At 40.3% G+C, this 20,897-nt stretch overlaps 1 protein-coding gene across 8 annotated transcripts in view; it reads right to left on the bottom strand.

Annotated features, from left to right (window-relative positions):
• The window catches only part of ALPK2 (alpha kinase 2), an 84,275-nt gene that overhangs the window by 24,803 nt on the left and 38,575 nt on the right, over positions 1-20,897 (bottom strand). For 2 of the 8 annotated variants that reach the window (XM_040539942.1, XM_040539943.1), the window contains exon 12: positions 11,374-16,567. The exons of 2 other annotated variants lie outside the window; for them this stretch is intronic. In XM_040539942.1, the coding sequence (XP_040395876.1) occupies positions 16,333-16,567 (235 nt within the window). In that variant the 3' untranslated portion in view covers positions 11,374-16,332. Of the gene's footprint in view, positions 1-5,386; positions 11,334-11,373; positions 16,568-20,897 lie in introns of those variants that run through there. 4 more of the 8 variants (XR_005815038.1, XR_005815039.1, XM_040539945.1 and 1 more) reach the window with 4 other exon arrangements.

Genomic DNA, 20,897 nt, shown 5'->3' with positions numbered 1-20,897 from the left:
GGGAGCACTTCTCTGCTCTGAGCAGTGCCAACTTCAAAGTTAGGTTGAACTTCAAAGTTAGGTAATTTTGCTTGGGGTCATACGTACGTTTTTTCAAGAGAAGAATTTGGCTCTTGGATGAATGTGCAGTGTGTATTGCATTATTTGTCCTTGTGTCACCTGTACTGACATTTAAACAAACTAGTTCTTTTTTTTTTCTTTTTCCAGAATTTCCAAATAATTTGGCATTTGATTTCACAGAATTGGACCAAAACCAGTCTGCAACAGTAATGAATGTTGCAATGCTGTTTCAGACTCTCACCTGTGACTTCACGTGTATTTCATTTACAACTGCAGATTGCCATTTTGAAGAAGAGCTTTTATTCAGAAACATATCCCCCAAAACACTGAGTAAGTGGTGTTTCTTTTGTGCACAGAAACATAGCGCATTTTAGTTTTTCTCCGTTATTTTTGAAGAACAGGATGACTCTTTTTTATTTTTGAGATGTTTTGTCCTCTTTTTATTAATAAGTTTATTGCTAGATACCTGCTGTAGATGTATCTCCATATTTTCAGAACAGCATGTGTTGTTTGCACCCAGAACTCTGGTATAATTGTACAGGTAATTTTTCAGTAAGTTTTTTCCCTAGACTTGTTCTAGTACTATAAGCAGACTATGACCTGCTACTAATGCTGCTGCTTCTACTATTAATTCCATCTTCTTTATGCTGTGTGCACGTACATGTCCCAGCTGAGACACTTCTCACTGAAAACAAGCACTATCAGCACCAAATGAAAAGCAGTCCCTGCATCACCACGTTTCCTGAACAGGCCAAAGGCAGAAGGTAACAAAGGCTGAGAGCACCATCAAAAAGCTCTAATCACAGGGACTTCAAGTTCATGTCTTTTTAAGGATAAAAAATGAGACGATATCAGTGCATGCAAGTAGCTGCACAGCCAGCTGAGCTTGGCAGGTAGCCATGGTTTTCCTTTCTCATAGAACACCTGAAGTTAAGCAGCACAGATTACAGGTGCTTTTAACCTACAAGTAAGTGACTAGGATTGTGTTCTTATAAAATTCTTAATTTCAGTAACTTTCTTCAATACTCTATCATATAGCACAGAGTATTAAAGCCAATACTCAGGCATGTGCTTTTTTCTTTTCCTGTCTCATTTCATTCTCCACTTCCCTACTAAATGTCACCTGTTAGCATTAATCATTTGTGCTTTGTGTTAATTAAAATCTTTAACAAAACTGGAAATGGCACAGTGACATTGCTTTTACAACTATGTTTAGAAAAAATGTGTCATTATATCCCTAATAATGATTCTGCAGGTTTTCATAAGGCTAAAAAAAACCTATTATTGAACTATAAATGCAGTGATATGACTGCTCTAAATATAGCTCCTTTATTGCACAAAAAGCACAGTTACGCACCTTTCTCTTTTATTCATGTCTGCTGCCATTATTATGTTATTAGTGTATCTGAGACTGGAACTACACTGTGATTAGACAGCATTTTTGCCATTAGTGTTCAGATAGGCTTAACTGAAGTGAGACTTTTCCCCAATCTCATAGGTGAGTTGGAAAATGAAGCTAATTAAAAATGTAATGGACTCTTGCAGAGTTATGAAAATTCCTGCACAAAAAGGCAGTAAATCAAAATAAATAAATAGATTGGTAAGGTCCAGCAGTGAATGTTAAGATTAGAGCTGTGATCTAAAGAACTGATAAATTCACTCTTGCTACAAGTAAGCAATTAATATGAAGACCTAGTAAACACTTCATCTTGGGGTTAAGCAGAATAGGCAGCTGAAAAAAAATATGTATTTTTCCCTACCCACATATGTCATCTCTGAAGGGAGAGAAAATGGAGCTGTCAAGGATTTTTTTCCCCTGTTCTTCAATCTGTTTGACTGAAGGTGACTCTGGCTCTGTGCAGTGAGGGCCATCTCCCACCCCCAGATCAATATTTTAATATGTCTTATCAGAAAGAGAATGAATTGTTTACTTTAAAACCTCAGGATCCCATAAAGGGCAAGGCAAAGGTGACCACTGGAAACAGAGGCTTTCAACAGCTGACCACTGCTGTGACTCATAAAAGAAAACCAAGATCTCCAACGATCCGAATACAGTGATAGTCATCAAAATGTCATACAACAGAATCTCAGTTCTGACACATCCTAACGACACACCATGGGATCATTTGCTAGTCCTGTGAGATGGTAAGTGCTTTCCTGTGCTTGCTTCACGTAAAGAAAAGGAAATGCTAACATGTACTAACAAAAATTAAATAGCATAAATGAGTTTTGAATAATAAGCACTTCAGCATATCAAAATGTCTGCAAATGCCCGTGGCTTGTGCAATTTAACAGGATTTAATGTCTTGTACATAGTGATCTCAGCCTGCACTTTCTATTAAAGAGATTAGGTAGCTTTAGGAAAAAATAAAGTTGGTTGTAAGCATGCCTAGGCCTCACCAGGCTTACAGGAATGCTTCCAAGTCTGAACATATAAAAAGGACAATTTTGGGGATCCATATTCAGATACTTCTTGAAAAATTCTTTTGTTCTTCACCATGATCTTCTCATCTGGAACATTCTAGTAATATTCTTTATATGAACATCTAGCAGAAGAAAAGCAAAAAGTAGATTTTTCTTTTTCTGTGCTGATTATTTTTTGTTTCCTCCCTGTACTAATCTGTTGTTTTGAGTTGCAGTACTAAAAGCTGGTGGCCATTTCTTTCTTTCATTACCTTTTGTTCATGGAAATACTCCTGTTGAATTGCTGGCAGCTTCCATGTAGTTGTGGAACTATAAAGCTGCCTGCTTGTAGTTGTCTGGCTATCTACTGACATAAACATTTCACAAGAAAGCATAGAGGCACATCTGCCAGTGCCCTGCTGCTGCTCTTGGCACTGTATATGCCAGTGACTGTCCAACTTTACCTTAGCGAACTTAGAGTAGGATCTCGTTTAACCTTTCTTCTCTGATGCAGATATAATGCCAAGTAAAATGTGTATGGGGAAAGGTAAAGGGGGAAACCACTAATATCATGATGAGTTATAAAGCAATGTATTTGTGTCTATTTGGCATTGATTTCTAATTATCACCAGCTAAAGCATAGACACATTTATTAAAAATAGTCTCTGGACCTCAGCAAGCCACATCCTGACTAGACATAATGTGTTCTGGATGTAACTGTGTGTCCTGTCATTAATTCAAAAAATTCACTGCCATTTTGATGCACAGGATGTGCTGCATACCCTTTCCTTCTTTTGGAGGTGACTCCTTCATGGCTGTGATTTCACAGTGGCCTGACCTGTCTGTGGATCTGCAAATCTGCCCAACCACTCTGCGTATGCATTTCCCCACAGCACATGCAGACTCAAAACACAAAGTCAGTCAAAGATAAAAAGCATTTGGAAAAGTTTCAGCCCTGCCCAAGCATTTATAGGCTTGCTTCTTTGATAAAAGTGGGAATGACAGAGCATTTGTAATAATCATGTTCAAAACACAAAACAATATGACATGGTAAGCAGCTAGTGACAGTTCATTTCTCTGCTATTTACCAGCCAAGGGCCACTCAGAACTCAGCTCAGGCTGCCAAGTCACACTTACTCTGAGGTTTGATTACATGTACTTGTAAATCAGTAGTTTTACTGGTTCAGAGCTCCAATGAGTCTGCACCAACTGATCAACACAAGTTGAACTACATGACATTTACAAAAAAGTTTCCATAAAAGAGATAAAGTTGCATCAAAAGGTAAGGATTGCAAAAAATACTTTTGTTACACTGTGCAAAGTATGCTGGTGGTTCAGTTTTATGCAATATATGTAGGCAGCCAGCTAGTTTGTGAGTTAGTGTCTCCACTCTGCTGACACTGTAACTTTAGATTGCTGTGGACTACAGTGAGCTGGATTTCCCTACCTGATGATCTACGTATAAAAATCAATATTTGGAAGCCCTAGGCCCTTATCCTTAAACATTTTCTGTTGCAGTTCATTCCACTTTCTCAAGCCAGGGCTGCTGTTCCTGCAGTAGCCCTCAATCCGTGTGTCACCTGGAGAGCAAATTTCTGTGCTGGAGCTTTTCCTGCAGAGAGCCATGTCCTACTCCCTCTACCTCCAGTGCTTCAGCTGACCTAGTGGCAGTTGCCCATACACAGTCTCTTATTTTGGGGCACACAGACCTCTGCTTCTCACAAATTGCAGCATGCCCTGATTCAAGCTAGGGAATGCCTCTCCTTAAAGTTGATACTTAAAGTAATGACCACTTGGTCTGAACAAGTACAGAACTGTGATTTCCCTCCACAGCTGTACCATACTCAGCTGATATGCCTCACTTCTGTCAAACATTTATATTTTACAAACAGCTGATGATAGAGATTTATGCCTCTCCCTTTTGTTTCTCAGCTGGAATGTACGACGGGAGTGCTGACAGCAGACTGGGAATAAAGCAGAGGTGCTAAGGCTGTTACTGTGTGAGAATGACACATCATCAGGGGAGTGAATTAGGAAAGATTAAAAAAAAATGAGATTGACAGAAAGGCTAAACCCATGGGAGGAGTTCTGAGGATCTGAGAAGTCTACCCATGATAAAATGCTATCAGATCCAGAAGACTATAAGAAGGTGTAGCTTTCTTAAATATGGGCAGCAAATACTCCCAAATACATAAAATACATAAAAATGTGAATGCATTTAATAAGCATAAAAAATTAGATGGATGCTTTAAAAGCATTATACTAATATGTTCTGTTCTGTTCTCTTCTCCCAGCACAAAAAGACAACTCCTTCCCCTCTCAGAAACATGTCAGAAGGGTGCTTCTAACCAGTCCATACAGCATTCTTTTCTGAGTTAGAAAGTTCAAGCTTTCTGTAGCCACAAGAAACCACTGCTGAACTAAGCACATATGAAATCTTACCAAATTCTTGAAAAACTGGAAATTAATATTTAATGTACTCTGCTCTCCCTGAAAGATATTTTTTAATACAATTCTAGAGGAATACAGGACTTACACTCTGTAGTTCTCCTTTTTCTTGAAGTTAGTAGGCTTCATTACTGTTATCAGTTAACAATTTATTTTGTTATTGCTATTAATGAACATTCACTAGCTGGCTTGCAGTTTCACAAAGCTACCTTCTATCTGCACAGGATACCTAAGCTCTGGTTTCTAATTCTAATGTCCTCCCTCCTCTGGGTTCCTTCTTCTCTATTTTCTCTGCTGCTTTGCAGTATTCAGATGTGATCATAACATCCAACTGAATACCCATGGTTTAAGAAATCACTGTGCATAAGGTGATACTCAGTAACTTTTTGTATGCTCTTAGTCCACTCCTCATGAATAGAATCTTTTACAGTTTTGATTATTTTTTTTTTTAATACTTACTGAGGATGTGCAGAAAAGTTACTAGACTTGCAGGTTAAACACAGAAATGTACTCTGTCTTGTCAAACAACAACAAACACAAAAAACCATGAAGAAGAAACAATAATCGTGTACCTTAGTTACACCGCTTAATTCACTGTTGGATGTGAAGTGTCACAGAAGAACTTGCACTGAATGAAACAGTTGGAGGAGAAGACCAACTTGCTGTCTAAGTAGGCTGGTTCTAAAATGCTATCAAAAAGTATATGGAAAACAAATACAGTCTTCAGCATCATGACTCTGATCTAACATATATCTGTAGAAGTCAGGCACATTCTGAGTTATCTCCATCAATAAGAGAAAGGTGAAAGTCCTTGCAGAGAATGCTTCATCCCTCTCTCCATAAATTTGTCTCTTAGGACAGCGCTGATGACTTTCTAAAAGTGCCTGTCCATTTCCTTTGCCTATAAAGGCACATTTAAAGCTACTTAGCTTTCAGATGTCCACAGCTAGCTGAGACAAAAATGCTGAATCCTATCTCCCACTTCCTTGGTGAGAACCCTGATGTGCCACACATTAAGTATGCATACTGATGGTCTTTTCTCTGTGTTTTGCAGATCTTTGAAGTCTCCATGCTGAAGTCTGCATGTGTGCATATTACTTCTTCCATGAACTAACAATCTACTAGGAGAGCTGTGGAGTGTGACAATGGTGTTTGTGTCCAATCTATCAAACGCCATTATCACACTAAATAGCTACTGGTAGATCGGACATCAATTCAGAAAAGTATGTGAACTGTAGCAATACATTCTACTGTGCTGTGGAATAAATAAGCTTTCCACATGCCAGGGTGACTCCTTTTACAAGTAAACCCACAATAATACGTGGGAAATACGTAACTCTATGTGCATTTCCAGATTCACACTGTAAAGCGCAAAAGAATCATCTGAATCACAGAATCATAGAATTCTGAAGGAATCATAACACCAGTGTTGGGAAAGTGGATTTCATTGCAGTCGATGCAGCTGTAATTACTCTACCTCTGAAAAACAAGGCTGGCTTGGGATTTTCATTTTCCTGTTGGATTGACCATGACAATAGAGTACTGAAGCCAATTACCTGATGTAGTCAAACCCTGGCTCTTATTTTGGCACCCAGTTAAAACATACAGGTTTCAAACATTAATTGGCTGAGATGCTTGTAACAGTTTTCAAACAGAACACCTTTCAAAAATTTGATAAAAAGCTATTACACCTAACTGGAAACAACATTTATTCATGTTTCAAATGCTTGCAGCTTTGTTCCCTTCCATATCACAACTGTATATACAATTTCAGCACTATGCTCAAGTCCACCATTTTATGTTCTGAACCTGCTCTTTTGGGAAGGCACACAATCTCCTCACAGAAGTTCTCCTGAAAACTTTTGTGAAGAGTAAGAATCGACTGTGGGAACTTTCAAAGGGATTAATGAAAGCCAGGAACAAACAATGAAACAGGGGGCCTAAATTCCATTGAATAGTCCAAGATATTTAGGCTCACTGAATATTGTTTTCTGATTTGCAAAGAGAGTGGTAACCGTAATTCAGCATGTTCATGGTTCATCAGCATGTTCCAAATTTCAATTGTTAAATAATCAGGCATACATAATGAATAGGAAGCTTCCTATGGCTGTATTTCAGTGATGTGTAGAGTGCTGTTGGAAGATATATTTATCCTTCATATATTATACAGTGTTTCCATTTGCAACCAATTTCATTACAGTTTTTTCCCAACAGAACATGCTCAGTAAGTTAATTTTATTCTCTAAACCTCGTTTTCTTCCATGAGTTATTGCTGTGCAACAGTCAGTAGCATATGCATACTGCTGAAAACTATCAGAATAACTACAATATTGTATAGTAAAATTCAGTTCTAGTCCAGATTTTTGTAAAAAGAATTCTCAGCACCTCAAACGGTAATAACAACCTCTGGTCTTCACAGAGGAACACACAGAGCAGTTTTCCTACACCTTATATATATCCTAACTGCTCTTTGTACTCTCCCTTTTCTTTTGTGTCCATCTGTTCTGGAAACCTGCAGGTACCTGATAGAGCAATAAAAGATATCTGAATGGAGAGTAATCCTGTGGCCTCCGGACTAACCAGTGCAGGAACACTCTTGCATAAGGAAGAATATAAAGCTTACTGCCTACAGGGAGAAGGAAGACTGTAGGATAAAAATGAAGAAAAAAGGGTAATTTAAAAGTCAAGTTTCTTGTGATTTAAATCATAGGAACTAAGAGATGGACAGTATCTCCTGAGCTCTTCCATACAGAGTATTATTTAGTGTTTTGTCCAGTACATTTCCAGGTATTTCAAGGATGTTAACATTTACTTTTTTAAATAAAAATACATACTCCAGAACGTATAAAAATGTGTAAAAAATTCCTTTGTAGCCTAATTTAATTAGGGTGATCTTGTCAGCAGATCAGTCCTGTCTTCAAGACTGGGTTTCTGAGGCAGTAAAAAATACACGGCTAGATACAAAGCCTGTTGTTTAGTAGCTTCAAAGTGGTTACACACTAGGCAAAAATGAGAAGTTTAAACCAGGGATGGCCCACACCTGTGTGCATGGAGTATACTTTATTATTAGCCAGATGCAGGAATGACTGCACAGACAGCTCTTCTGTTCTGGAACAGTCCTGATGGTACAGGTACTACAGAGCGACAAGGCTAGAGACAAACACAGTGCAGACATTGTCACCTTTAGCCTTCTGGATCTTACCAATGTCGTTTCAGCTTGCAGTTCCCCAGATCCTGCATTCCAGAAACACAGATCGTCCCAGATGGGCTGACAGCCATTTATGATGAGTTGCTTTTTTTCCCCTTTCGAATCCAAAATAAACATCAGGCACAGTGACAAGGAAAGGGAAGGAGCAAAGTCAATGATAGAGAATATGAAGGAGAAGCGGGAGTGAGATGGTGGAAAGAGGAGCGCAGAAGACATGAAGCATGAGGAGCAAGGTGCTTCAAAGGTAGAAAAGGAAGGTGAGGGTTCAGACCCAAGCTAGGTCAGTACCATACGAAGGAGACTTTATTACCTTTATTGAGGGACAGCTCAAGCTGAGAGGCAAGGCCAAGAACACAAGTGAGAACACCATGTAGAAACCCAATGAATACAAAGATGTTGTTAACCCTGGTCTAGCATCAGCTATGCTAGAGCCAAGGTAATTCCTTCAAAACCACTTTTGTAGTGTCACACCCAGCAGTGCCACAAGTTCTAGGACCACGGTGCAGCAGCACTAGCTGTGACACTGCACAAATCCTGTTCAGCTGCGTAAGGTTTAACTCAGTAGTACAGCTGTACTGATTTCAGATATCACTTACCCCTGGAGGCAGCACAGCTGCATTCACATGCAAATCCATGAGCAAAAATGGATCTGTACCTGGAACCCATCCACCATGCACTTTCCTCAGCTGGTTCAGTGCCCTGAGCAGCCATGTGCTTATGCTGATTAGTCAGCTGGATAACATTACAAAGGCCCAGAAAAAAATTGCTTCAGGGGCTTGCAGTAGCCCCTAGTAGGAACTGTGTTACTTGGTAGCTATAGCAAAAAATGCGTACCCAGTCCTGCTAGTATCTAAAAGAAAAACATATTTTTCTGAGTTATTTGAAAGTGGAAAGACAGGTGGAAGATTTAAAAAGGAAGTATCCCCTGAAGCATCTCCTGTTTCTGTAAAACTGGCCACATCAGGAAAGAGCTGGCTTCAAGAGCTGATATGATATGCTTGCACCCTTTGGCTCTCATGGACAGGCATGGAAGGGAAAGCTTCACTTGGTTAGAAAGTCTTGTTGAATCCTGAAGTCGTTGAATCCTGAAGCTTGTCTACTGAATGCCCCTAACAACAGGTCATGGTGGCCCGTCTTGAACACTAGACTGCTGCTGAAGTCCACTTTGGTGGAAGAAAAGACTTAACTGTTTTAATTTCCACATTCATAGATTTGATCACTTTCCTGCTGGCGCATGCAATAGCATCACTAACTTTTGGGGAATTTTTTTTTTTTGGCACAAATTTAGATGCACAAGGCATCTGTAAGACCAATAAGCATTAAAACTAACAAGGGACATTGTTCTGCCACTGTTGCAAAACAAGCCACTTCAGTCATCCATCAACGTAGCCAGAATCCAGCAGCAACAGAAAGGCTCCCAAAGCCAGCATTCTGCTGTCCAAGACTTATTAAATCAAAGAAAAAAGAGGAAAATCCCTCCCCTCCCTCATTATGCCTGCTGCCTAGGAAGCTTGTACCAGTATTGCTTGCCCTTCCCCTGATTACTGGTACAGCAATTTTTCTTATTTGAAGAACATCTTATGCTCTTTCTCTCTTCCTACTCAGTGAACATATGTGCTGCTTACCTGAGCACAATATCTGTATTATATCAACAGAAAGAGCAGGAGATTAGGTGTTTCATTTTGGACTAGTTCTACAATTTGCAGTGTCACCACAGCTTATTCCACATCATTCATTCTTTTAGAGATGCAAAACATCTATCACCACTGCTGATACTTCACTGGTGGAATGGCAGTACAGGCTCTCTAGGTTCCACTTGTAATATTACTAAGGAAATCCATTTAAAATATTTGGTCAAACATCCATGTGTGCAAACAGTTCCTACCTTCCCCTAGTGCTCTGTGCCAGGAGACAGCAGCACAGATTAATCCTCTCTCCCTATTATTACTACTGTGCTCTCAAAACTCAAAAAGTTATTTATTGAGGCTTTTATTATAGAGTGACGTGACCTTTACAACACCCACACGAGTATTAGATACACTGAAGTTTCCTTAAGAGGAAATCAAGAAAAAAAAAAAGAAATGAAGATATAACGAAGATGTATTTCTGCAGTTCACTGTTAGGTTACATGAGGTTAAGCTGCAGGAGTTATTTTGAAAAGTTCCCCCAGTAAGAATTGCATGTGATTTTCTCTTACTATTTGGTTTATAAGGAATCGACTGGGAAACATACTTTTTTCTAATGGTGTCCTCTATTTTGCATCTACTTCAAGTGGATAAACATTAGAGGCACAGCATTTGAAATGAATCTACTGCCTTCAAAAATTGTGGAGGCCTAAGGCCAAGCAATCTGTAAAGCTAGTGTGTGCATAAGGGCTGGGATTACTTAGCAAAGTGCTGCAATGATTTATTCATCCAAGACTAGCTATTCATAGATTCAAATCCTGAAACTTAGCAGTCTGGCTTTTTTAATTTTGAAACTTGGAATGAAGAATAATCTAACTTTTATGGCAAGGACCTATCTTCCTGCACAGATTAAAAAATGTTACTGTCATTTTGGTTAAAAGTTTCTCAAATCTCCAGTCTTACAGAAAAGACTCCAGACATATCTCCCCATATTTCAGGACCAGGCTGACTGTTTTCTATACCCAACAACTTCGTCCTTGTGGGTAGGATTGCTATTTAAGATCTAAAGCTGGCACCATGATCTGCAGCTGATTCCAGCAGCTCTGCACTGGTTTTCAAAAGCCCAAACTCAGCTGCCTTCCTGAATCCATTCGGGACTGATGTACTCTGATTCAGTCATTGTCACCTTTGAGCACTTCTGACCACTCAGGGAAAATTTTCAAAAGTCTCAAGGCTCAATTTCAAAAGGGAACGAGGCAGACAACTTCAACTGAGCAATAAGGCTCTAAGTATACCACATACTTTTTGGAAAAAAAGATCTACTTATATGCCTAATATTTTGCAGATGTGGACCTATACTCTGAAATCCCTTCGGTGTTCTTGAAAATGTTTCCTCTGCAGCTTAGCTATTTTTTAATGTGCCTAAAACCAGGAAAGAACAGGTAAAATTATCAGTTTATTTATAGGGACACATACCTCTAAAAACTCAGTATCTCTATGACATTCATGTGATGAATTATTTTTGAAGAAGAAACATCCTGTAGAAGCTTTGTTGGCCCTCCATTCTTGAGTGTTTTATCATTGTTAGTCTGTATAACAGAGGTTAAATCACAAAGCATTAGTGTTTCAGTCTAAACTACAGTACAGCCCTATGAAGAGCATAACATTTTAAAATTGCTATCAGGATACAATGCAATTTATCTATTCTGTATGTGCTTAGGAATACCAATTAAAATAATAACACAACTGCTAAGAACAAGAATTAATCTGTAAATGCTCCTTAAAAAACAGGTTCTAGTTTCTGCCTTGCTGATATATCTGCTGGGACTGGAATACAAATTCATTTGATTTGCTTACAGACAGTGCTTTGGTTTCATTATGTAAAAGACAAAAACCAGAATTTGGCTCAGATTAAAACACTGTCTGTAAAACAGATAGCTCTTTCTCCCGTTCATCTCAATGGGCCATTAAATCTAGAGCCCAATGCGAATGCCGTTTACCCTACTGCCAGCTATGACTTCTCTGCTTGTCATTTTGCAGACAGCCAGCTGATGCATATTAGTAACACAGGTACACCAAGGTAAAACCATAGTTCTACAAGGTCAACCTTTCCTGTGCCACTGAAGTCAACTGACATTAATAGGACCAAACCTTGTCCTCCTAGTCCAGTTTCATGGCCCAGACCTTTGTACAAAGTTGAGATCACATGCACTCAGCTTTCATTCTTTTTCAAATAGCATTTTCAGCTACTCCCTGGTACCAGATATATATGTATGTTCTGTAACAGCAAGACTAAAGTGAATAGAGTGCCTAATTATCAGTCTAAAAAGGACAGCAAATATTAATAAAGTCTTTTTAAAGTCTTTTTTTTCCCTTTTCTTTTCAAAAATCTGATGTGAAAATTTAGAGACAGCCAGACAACTGGTCTGTTAATCACTATTTCCCATCTGTTTCCAATGTGCACACTGGAGTTCTCTCAGTATCACTATCAGACTATCTAAATTTTAAACTCTTCATGTTGTGATCCAGAAGTGTCAGTCAGGAATTGGGGATGTTTTTGAGGGACCTGCAAATACAAGGTATTGCTGCCACACACTTCCCACCTGTCAGACAAACGAGACACAGGTGGGCTGAACAACAGACAGCTGAGCAAGTGTGAAACAGGACAGGGCAGCAAGGAAACAAATAAAAGGCAAAGACTCAACTCTCTACTTCCTTGGGATATGCTGAAGAGCAATGATCTGTGAGTACCATGACAGAGCAAGGTTTTAAAACTTGTTGAGATGGCTTTAAACTGAGATAATCATTTAAGCATTTTCTACTTTTGGTAGCTATTAATGTATAATTATTTCACTGTAATTGCACGTGTAGCTGAACTCAAGGGTAATGACTGAATTTTAACAGGATCATGCGCATTATTATAACTGAAGCTTTTTTTCTATTACAAAAAAAAATGAGTGCTCTAAAACTGTGTATTTCTAGGTTTTCCTATAGAATGGTTTGGGCAGAAGGGACCATAAGGATCTAATTCCACCCCCCTTGCCACAGGCTGCTCAAAGCCCCATCCAACCTGGCCTTAAATGCTTTCAGGGATGGTGCAACCTGCTCCAGTGCCTCCCCACCCTCAGAGTAAAGAATTTCTTCTGAATATCTAATCTAAATCCACCCTTTTGTAGTTGAAAACCATTACTCCTTGTGCTATCATGACGCTCCCTGACAGAGTCCCTCTCCTGCTTTCTTGTAGGTGTCCTTTAGGCACTGAAAGGTTGCAATGAGGTCTTTCCAGAGCCTTCTCTTCTCCAGGCTGAACACCCCCAGCTCCCTCAGCCTGTCTCTGTAGGAGAGGTGCTCCAGCCCCTTGATCATCTTTGTGGCCTCCTCTGGACTCACTCTAGTATGTCCATGTCCTTCTTTTGCTGGGCCTCCAGAGCTGTCCACAGTGCTCCAGGTGGGGTCTCATCAGTAGTGAACACACCAGGTAAATGCAGCATGGTGATGTTTTTAGGCAGGCATAAAATATCAACAAAACTAATTCTCTGAGGCTGCGATGGGAGGTTGGTTTCTCAATGCCCTTTCTCTTACTTTCTCTTAGATACCAGGAATATCAGGAAGCAGAACGCTTCAGAGGGGAAAGGGGAGCAAACTTCCTTCCCAAAGATGAACAAGCATGAGCTGGCTACTTTAGAAAGCTAGGGAACTACTTCTCAGCTACTACATGAAAGACAGACAAGGGTACTTCAGGTAGAGTAAGGGTGGCCTGCAAACACACGCATGCACATGTGCACACAGCATCTGGATGAGGCAATAATCCTTGAGTGAGCCTTTTCCATTTACAGGAGGGCATCGGGGAATTCAAGTTCCACAGCTATGTCAGGCCTCTCTTATGGTTTTATGCAGGCTTCTTACAGTGTTCCCTGGCTCTGATATGCAAGCAGCCTCCTAAACTGGGTGGGTTACACTGTCCAGCATGCTATTGACATGTATGGATACAGAAGAACTGGAAAGCCTTGTGGAAGACCCTCCTTCCCACTTTGGTACTCCTCATTGATGGAAAGTTGTCTGGAGCAAAGCTCTTGCTCAGAACCTCTCCCACCATGACAGAAGGGGAAGGGTTTAACCTATGTAGGCTACCCAGTGAAAGAGTTGGCCTAAAAGCGTGGTCCCCCAAGCTGGGTGTCTCCAGCTTTGTGCTAACTGCCTGGCACTGACATGCATGCCCCTGGCTGACCCAGTGGTTCCAGCTGGAACACAGCAGGGCTCCTGGTATGCCCCATCCCTAGCAGCTTCTCTTCCCTACCAGAGCTAGCCAGAACTGCAAGAAGCAATCAGGATCACAGTGCAGAATTCCAGACGCAAATAAGTGATGCACTGATTGCTGTCAGATGGCAGTGGAAAGTGGCTTGCTGCTATCCTCATCGCTAGGTGCACTCTGGCCATACGCTGTCTCATTCCCTCATAGGCACCGACTTCCTTCCAGCTGAGAGAGAGAGGTGGGTAAACTCAGGCTGCATCCTGGTCTGACCAACGGAGAAGCCAGAGCAATGGGACTTCCCTGGGAACATCTCTTCCCCACAGGACAGCCGGTGCCAATAAGACCATCTGCCTCATCTGAGCCATCTCCCCTTCTGCCTGCTGTGCTTGGTAACTCCTTCAGAACTTCTGCTCTGTACCCTCTTCTACCTCCAGTTCCTCGTGATACTTCAGATTCTCTACAGCAGCACAGCGTTGTCATTCACTTTTCTTTTGAAATGAATGAATCCCCTTCCTCAGCACAATGAAATTGTTTTGCCAAGGTTTTATTCTCAGTGTTTTGTCCCAGACTTCAGTCACTCTCTCCTAAGTTTCCACCTTTCTTTTGCATTTTCTATGTAAAAACTCATCTTTCAAATAGTCTTCCACACACTTTGTTTCACATTTTACTACAATACCACTCAAATTTCTGCAGTGCTGTTTTGTAGCTGGTCTCCTCCGCCTAAGTTAACAGAAAATGAATAGAAACTCAAATGTTTCATAACAGCCCTGAAGAACTCCATCCCATGTAACAATGGGAGTTTAAAATGCAGATGTTTGTCTGACAGTCTCTGCTTCCTTTACTCTGAATGGAGAGGAATAGGCATTTTTTTACACGTTTTACACCTATTTTAGGTGTTTTTTTTTTCAGGTGGCCTGTACCTTGCTCTAAATTGTATTGACAAGACCTTCATTAATTGTAAGGGGAGCACAGGATGACAAGTCTAAATGTTTACATCTAAACAGTAGCCAGGTAAGTTTCTTCTCCTAGCGTCAACTACTCCCCACCAGTTTTTCTTATTTGGCACCCACTGCTTATCAATACAAAGTAGAACTAGTTTGAAAACACTTTTATCTTCCTCAGCACTGATGGGACTCTTGCACTGCAGGCTTCCATACAGGTAATGGGTTCCCAGCACCACTGTTATTTGGTAGTCACACAGGGATAAGAAGTCTGACAACGTTTGGTGTTTGTACTGTTTGTATTGTAAGTGTAGGCACTGCAGGTTCGGTTTTCAACTGATGATGCCCAGTAAACTTGCTGCAGTCCATGCATAGTTCCCTCCTTTGACTGCAAATCTCCACATAAGCTACACTTCCATATAACGGAGCACAGTATCTTTTTCCAGTTCTGGCCCTGTCCAGGCATTCTGGATATATCGTGACTCCTTAATAGTCACATGCTGGCCCAAGGTACCTTTCATGTTCCTTCAGAAACAACTCTCACATAAAAGCCCTTGTACTTATTTTCAACTCAAATGTTTCAAGGTATTGAAATACTCTCCATCTGTAATGGCTTATTCCAGATGCTAGCTGTTTGGCAACGTGCAGACTTCAGACCTCTATCTTACAATAGGATTGGTGCAAGTGCAAAAGGACTGTGCCACAGGGTTAACTGTAGAGTCAAAGAAGCTTTTCTGGGAAGCAAGGAGTTCTACGGAGAATCACACATTGTCCATTTTTAAGTCGATGACATCGCTTTGTGAGAAACTTAAAGATCCTAGCTATCTTTATGTGGGACAGAAGGCACAAATGTCCAATCGTGAATGACTGTCTTGTATTGAAAGACACATAGGTAGAAAAAAATATTATCAGAATAGGAATACAGCAGTACTACAACATGCAAAGATCTGGGAGAGAAAACAACTTTTCCAGAGCAGCCTGAACAACAATACTGTGCAAAACTTTTACTAAGTGGCATCTTAAATATTTTGCTGTTTACGCTGCAGCTGAACCCACAGTCTCACAGGCACAGACACGCAGAAAGGAAGATGTTCTCCAGCAACCCACAGTGCACTCCGAGGCCATGACTCAAAGCATACAGATACCGATACATAGAAGGGTTGTAAGACAATCCAGGCAGATGGCTTACTTTATCTTCAAAACCTTGCCCTATTGTTAAATCTCAGGTACCTATGCCATAGAATCAGCTCCATTTTTGCTGCTGGCATCAGCATCAGGATGACTTCAAAATAACGTCATTAGTAAAAGACCAACATTATCCTCCCATCAGAGCCTTGGTGCCTATCGCTATTACATGTCCTCAAGAGAAGTTTTCACAAGATGGGACAGTGCTACTTAATGCTCCGAAGATATGAAGTCTCTAGGTTCTCTTGCTTTCTTGGGCACTGTTTTCTTAATAGTCGGTGAGTTTGGTAGAGTTTTGCTTTTCGTGGATGTTGGTTTCCTCTGTTTTTGATGAGTGGATCGGAGAGATTTCAGCCCCAGCATCTCACAGTACTTATTGCACTGGTGGAGGGCTCTGAACTGCTCAATGAAGGAAATCGAGCAGTTGCCTTTAAAACCTTTGTATCTGTAGCAACAAAGAAAAAAACAAAGCCAAATGGGATTTCAAGATTAATTTTCAGCACAGGGGAGGCAGAGTATGACTGTTGACTCAAAAGCAACTTGACAATATTAAGCAAGTCTCTTCCACCCATGCTGTTTTGAGAAGCACTAACTCTTCCACAGATATGCAAAGTGAGCCATTAAGATGTGAAAGAAACCAGGTAATAAGCAGTGACAGAGGACGGAAAAGGGCTGAAAGGGCTTTGCTCTGCCTGGCTATTCTTTTTCATTTTATTTCATTAGTAACATAATTGTCTGCTGGCTAACTTTTCCTTGGCAATATACAAATGAAATCCATCATACATCATTCTGTATAAACAGTGTTTTTTGACTACCAGGAAGAGACAAGGTTGCAGCAGGAGGTGTTGTCAGAACTGGAGGCTGTTTTCATCCAAGCATGTAAATAACTTCTCTGCTATGCTCTTCCCTCACTCAGGATTTGACTACAAGACCTCACGGAGCCAAGCCTCTTGGGGAAGAAGGATGTAAGGAGGATTCCTCAAGAAAGCAGCCTCATCCAGCCTTCACAGTTCTCAAGCCACCAACTATCTCCCATTGCTACCTCTCCCTTCTTCAGCAGGCTAGAAAAGCCAGGGAGTAGACAGAGCACATACTCCCCTCTTCTGGTTGCTGTCTTTCCTTCTGGTACCTGCTTTTTAAGCTGTATCAGCATTTCAAAGGCTGCAGCAGCTTTTTAAAAGCTGCACCTGCTTTTTGAAGGAGTCATTTTTGGCCAGATTGACAGGGCAGAAAAGGGAGGAGAAACACCAGGGTGCTCTTCTTGTCTGGTAATCTTAATGAGCTCATCTTCTACCCTATTCTCTTGGTTCACTGGACATACAAAGTCCACAGATGTATATTGTGAGTTATCACTGCACAAAACAAACAAAAAGATTTAGCACTGAAATTAACACCACGTGATCCCTGCACAGCATTCCAGAGAACTTATTTTCTCATGCAGATTGCACAGTGTTAAAGAAAATACCATTGCTCTGAGACATTCAAACTCTTTTAGATAGATAAACATCTTTATTGCAACACATTTTGTCAAATTTTCTCCTAAAAAAGAATGGTGCCAGTGATGAAAATATAATGAAATTCCTTATAAAAAAGGGGGGGATGATATCTGTCTCCACATCTGCCCAGCACAGAAGTGCTGCCTGATGCCCCATCCCTGGAAGTGCCCAAGGCCAGGCTGGAAGAGGCTTTGAGCAACCTGATCTAGTGGGAGGTGTCCCTGCCCACGGCAGGAGGCTTAGACCTAGCTGGTCTTTGAGGTCCCTTCCAGCCCAAACCACTCTATGACTCTAAGACTATACCGGAGGCTCAGTAAGAGAAGGAAGTGTTCTCTTGCTTCTCTGGGGAAGTAATAGACTTCAGACCTTACACTGGAGCTCCTTTACTACAGCCATCAGCAGAACATAATTTTCTCAGACAAACCTGACTGTGCTTAGGAAGAAAATCTTATCAAGCATTGATGGTGACTCCAGAAACTACTCAGAGCAGAGCAACAAGCTGCCAGCAAATGGCAATAACTTAGACTGAAGTATTCTGATTAATTTGCCATAAATATTCAATGAACCATTGGATCTTTCCAGTGAGTACCAGTGGCAACAAATAATTCAAGCAGCTGTTGTTACAACACCTTGCACAGTCATGGTGTGTCACTACTGGATGCTGCAGCAGCATGTGTAACACAGATGCAGCTGCCAATTACCTATCTGAGCAGATAAGGAGCTCTGTGCAGCCTTTGGGTAGCATCTGCTTACTCTGGTATCTGAAGTTCTCCATTTCTGCTGCAAGACTGAGTGAGATCCTTCATTTCTCCTGCAGTTTGTGTAGGCGTTTTCTGCTGAGCTGGCAGAAATATTAATGATAAAGGATCTTCAGGGCTAGCAGTTCAATAAGAAGTTTCGCTGCAGTGGATAATGGTTATTCTAATTTGTGGCTGCACCACACACTGTCTTGTTCTCGTTTGTTTTTCTTTGGTGGCCATTTTATTGCAGCTAAAGGAAATCTCTTCATGGGGTTTTCTCCCTCACAGAAAGCTCAAGTGCTATAAAATTCTGAAAATATTCATTTATTTGTGGAAATAATCTTGACATGAAAAAATTGAGCAAAAATATCCCGCTCTTCTCATTAAATAAATAAAGGTCTGTCCAAATTGCTTTCCCATCTGTATTTAGTATTTGTCACTTCCTCTATGTCTTTGAAGGAATGTCTAGACAAAGAGCAGTAACAGTAGCTTTTGCTCATACAATATTATAAGAGACACTTTAAATGAGCAACTGAATGCTCTAACTTTAGCTTTAGAATTCAACAAATATTACCAATATTTTTGGTAAAAGAGGTAAGAACATAAATATGTTGTGAACAAGGGACAGAACATTTATATTAAAAATATCATTTCACTAGCTTTACTCCTAAATAGTCATCTTCATTTCCCTTCTCTTAGAATAACAGATTTGCATTTGATCTTGTGGCTACAGATGGGGCCTAGGTAACACCTTCTGTCCATTTTGGAAGCCAAGAGGCATGACTGAGCCTAGCTTGGCTCTGCAGCATGCAAACAGCTCCAGTTCTTACAGTGGGCCATAGGAAACTAATCTAGAGATGTGAGACCAAAGCTTTGCATCTGAGATCTCCCAGCTGTTTGCTGCTTGTTAGTCACTGATTCCACACAGCCCTCCCTGGATGCTTCCAGACTGCATCATTTTTCTGTACAGGCATAATGAACACAGCCCTGTTGTAATTTGGCAGAACTTGTGAGTTTAATCCAAACCATTCTGTGCTGTTACAGCTTCTGGTATGTGTAATAGGGAGAAGGTCTGCATTAGTGAATGTCTTCTAAATTGCATGGTCCATATTGCTCTCATGTGTTCTGCATTCAGTAACACCAGCCTACTGACTATTTCGAGCCATGAAAAATAGGTCTCCTCTTTTACACAACTTTCTCTCTTAATTCACTGACTGGATGACTGGTGAACAAAACACAGAATTCCAGCTCTCAAAGCTGGCAACTGGGGTCCGGCCCATACCAAATTCTCCTTAAATGTGAAGGCTGACTGCTGAATTTGTCTCCAGGCTTAAACTCCCCAGTGCCTGTCATTGCCATGTTGGGTCAAGCCAAACCCATCACTGTCTTGAAACCAGACAGATTTTCAGATCCACTCCTGGCAAACAGCACTCCTGTTCATCATCATGACTGTGGGTCACTGTTTGTTTCCTTCATCTTTTTGTTCACCATTCTTGGATAAATACCTGGACAATTTGCACAGCTGCTAAACTGGTTCACTGCCCACACTTAAAAGCCACTCACCAGGTTGTACTATTTTTGTATATGTTCAAAGAATGTACTAAATATCTTATTTAAAGGAGCATTTCCTGACTCTGGTGCACCCCAGTGGCTACTTCAAAAAAATACTTTCCAGGCTTTCCTGATTCTAGTTAGGCTTCACCTTCTATTGACAGAAACTGTATTGCAGCTACTTCACTGCACTGGGTAAACTACATTTTGCTTGTCAGTTCTTTTGCTTTCCTATTCACTGGTAAAACAGCCACAGAAAGGATAAAAGATCAGAATTACATTGAAGGATGTTAATTGTTGAAAACATCAACCTCTCCACATGAAAGAAGAGAAAGATAAAGACAAAGGATACATAAGTACTCATTCTGAAATGTTTGTTCAGACCTGGAATATGAGTCTGAACCAAAAAATAAAAAATAAAAAATTAATGGCAATGAGCAATGCTGAATATAGGTATGAAATTTTAATATACGCTGTTTATTATGCTTGGTTTACAAGAAGCACTGGGGGAAAAATAATGACCATGAATAATTCATGACAGTTGCCATATTTGCTTTTGCAAAGCCATCAATAACAGTTTGTATCATGACATTAGATTATTTGTCAGCTTGATTACACTATGAGCACAGAGGCGGGAAGGGGGGCGATTTTTTTTCAGTTTCTTTTTTCCCTGGATCACAAGTTTAATTTTAGAGTGAAATTAGAATTGTATTTAATTTCCATCCCAAGAAGAAACAATACGATTTTGTTTACATTCATCAAGGATCACAGAAGCATTTCCCCAGGATATTTTTGTTTTGCCTTGGTATAATCAGTATATGCTTAGAGAACTGGAGGACCTAACTGTGATCAGTGAGGTCATAACCTCTGCAAGGAGTGGTTGATGGGGATTTGTATAGGCAATAGCAACTAAAAGTCAGCTTTGTGTCTTCTCTAACAATACTGTTAAAAACATAACAGAATTGCACTATAAGTTCTGGTTAAGTAT

This window comes from Cygnus olor, chromosome Z, assembly GCF_009769625.2.
Source record: "Cygnus olor isolate bCygOlo1 chromosome Z, bCygOlo1.pri.v2, whole genome shotgun sequence".
Taxonomy (NCBI): Eukaryota; Metazoa; Chordata; class Aves; order Anseriformes; family Anatidae; genus Cygnus; species Cygnus olor.
The sequence above is the reverse complement of the archived record's forward strand: the minus strand, read 5'-3'. Positions and strand labels throughout refer to the sequence as shown.